The following is a 2,164-nucleotide window of genomic DNA, read 5'->3' as shown; positions in this document are numbered from 1 at the left end:
ATCAGGGACTACTCCTTGAAGTGCTTGGAGGGCCTTATGGGTGCCTGGTATTGAACCCAGATTGGTCACATGGAAGGCAAGCACCCTCCATACTATACTACCTCTCAGGACCCTCCAAAGATCTTCCTTAGCAACCTTACCAGGTCTGAGATCAAGGGAAAAATAAATGTATGTTTGCTACAGTCTTTCAGTATGGATTCAAAATCTTTATAAACTGTGTTCCTTTCAATATCAGGAGAAGAAAATATACACAAACATAAAATAATCCTGTAAGTAGTACTTCATTCCTCTGTTGTCAAATTGATGGAAAGTCGTTTTGAAGAATGTCTAATAGCAAAAAATGGTGTCAGTTTTTCGGTGAATACAGTAGTGTATTTATATATGCATGCCCTATCAGACAAATCATAGACTGAATATTCTCCCAATTCATAATCAAGAAACATACCCAATCTTAAAATTTGTAGTTCTTGTGTATTTGAGATCGCCCCACAGTACTGAAATGACCAAATACTGGTCTGGGGGGTTGGGAATATCAGATGATTTCTGAACATAGATTCTGTACACACTCCTATGGCCCATTGACCTGGTCCTCTGATTTCTACCTGCCAAAAATGCCTGCCACCCTCAAAAGACTGACAGCTGAGCACAGCTGGGTAAGCAATATGTTTTCCTGGATTATCAAGCAGAGATGGTATACTTGTTCCCAGTTTCACACTTCTTCTATCTTCTGATACAGTAAGACTTGGATGGGCAGTTTTAGGATCAAGTGCCAAATCTACCTGAAATTTGCTGATCATATTTTGAAGGCCAAAATAATGTGGAGGGAGAGTGCAACTCTCTTTCCTGAATTCATGTGGGCAGATTCCTGGAGCTGAGAGCTTTCCATACTCATCATGAAGATTTCGAACTCTTTTTAGTAAATCCATGTCAGTCTGCAAAAATGTCTTTGTTATTTCACTCAACAGATTTTTAAGGGTGGATATATACTTTGTAACTTGGAGTTTTTGTTTGTTTAGTTTTTTCTCCATATCTTTCTCTTCCAAAAGCAAACTGGTATTTATTGAAACTTGCTCTTTGTTCAGGAAATATTTAATGCCTTCAAATTCAGGTTGTAATTCCATCTTCCAATTTTCCATTTTCTCTTTCACTTCAAGCATGTTAGAATGTTGCATAATATGAGTCACTTCAGCATCTTCAATACGCTTCTTCAAAACCTTCATATACCTTTTGAGCTTCTTCCTTTGACTAATGAGAGCTTCCTCAGTGGGTATGAGGAGATGATCCTGGTGATCAGAGGAGACCCTGCACTTGGGGCACAACAGCTCCAAGTCCTCCTCACAGAACAGGTCCAACACCTCACTGTGTGTCTCACACAGAAAGTCTGCTTTCTGAAGTTTCCACTTAGTCCTTCTGATAGGAATCTGCTTAACGACATCAGTGAGATGACACAATTGGTGGTTCTTCCTGAAGTTTCTGTCAGGGCAGTGGTGGAGGCAAACAGGACAGGGGAAGATATCCTCTAGATCTTCCCATTGACGGTCGATACAGGAGTAACAGAAGTTGTGCCCACAGTCAAGGGTTACTGGGTCTCTCAGGTAATCCAGACAGAGAGGGCAGCTGGCTTCCTCTTGGAGCTCAGTTAAGGAGGCTGCAAAGGCCATTGTTCTGGAAGAACTCTGTGTGGGAAAATGCCCTTTAGAATATTATGATTCTCTAAACAAATTGGACTATCTTAAATTAAGAAGCTTCTGCACCTCAAAAGGCACAATGACCAGAATACAAAGACAATCTACAGAATGGGAAAGGATATTTACCCAATAACCATCTGATAAGGGATTGATATCAAGGATATACGAAGCACTGATTGAACTCTACAAGAAGAAAACATCTAACCCCATCAAAAAATGGGGTGATGAAATGAACAGAAACTTTCCCAAAGAAGAAATCCAAATGGCTAAAAGGCACATGAGAAAATGCTCTAAATCACTAATCATCAGGGAGATGCAGATCAAAACAACAATGAGATATCATCTCACATCACAGAGACTGGCCCACATCCAAAAGAACAAAAGCAACTGGTGTTGGCGTTGGTGTGGTGAGAAAGGGACTCTCCTTCACTGTTGGTGGGAATGACGATGGGTTCAGCCCTTTTGGAAAACAGTAT

General features: G+C 40.5%; 1 protein-coding gene across 1 annotated transcript; it reads right to left on the bottom strand.

Annotated features, from left to right (window-relative positions):
• Positions 1-281: 281 nt before the first annotated feature.
• LOC130020461 (tripartite motif-containing protein 60-like) lies at positions 282-1,661 on the bottom strand. Its single transcript, XM_056111073.1, has one exon. It carries the CDS (start codon positions 1,659-1,661, stop codon positions 282-284), a length of 1,380 nt encoding a protein of 459 aa, XP_055967048.1.
• Between the last annotated feature and the right edge of the window lie 503 nt (positions 1,662-2,164).

The sequence above is a fragment of the Sorex fumeus genome, unplaced genomic scaffold, assembly GCF_029834395.1.
Source record: "Sorex fumeus unplaced genomic scaffold, SorFum_2.1 ptg000012l, whole genome shotgun sequence".
In the NCBI taxonomy this organism is placed as follows: Eukaryota; Metazoa; Chordata; class Mammalia; order Eulipotyphla; family Soricidae; genus Sorex; species Sorex fumeus.
Note: the sequence above shows the minus strand (reverse complement) of the source record. Positions and strands in the feature narration are given on the sequence as shown.

Excerpts from the sequence above, each read along its gene's own strand:
- LOC130020461 (XM_056111073.1), bottom strand. The coding sequence starts at position 1,661 with ATGGCCTTTGCAGCCTCCTTAACTGAGCTCCAAGAGGAAGCCAGCTGC.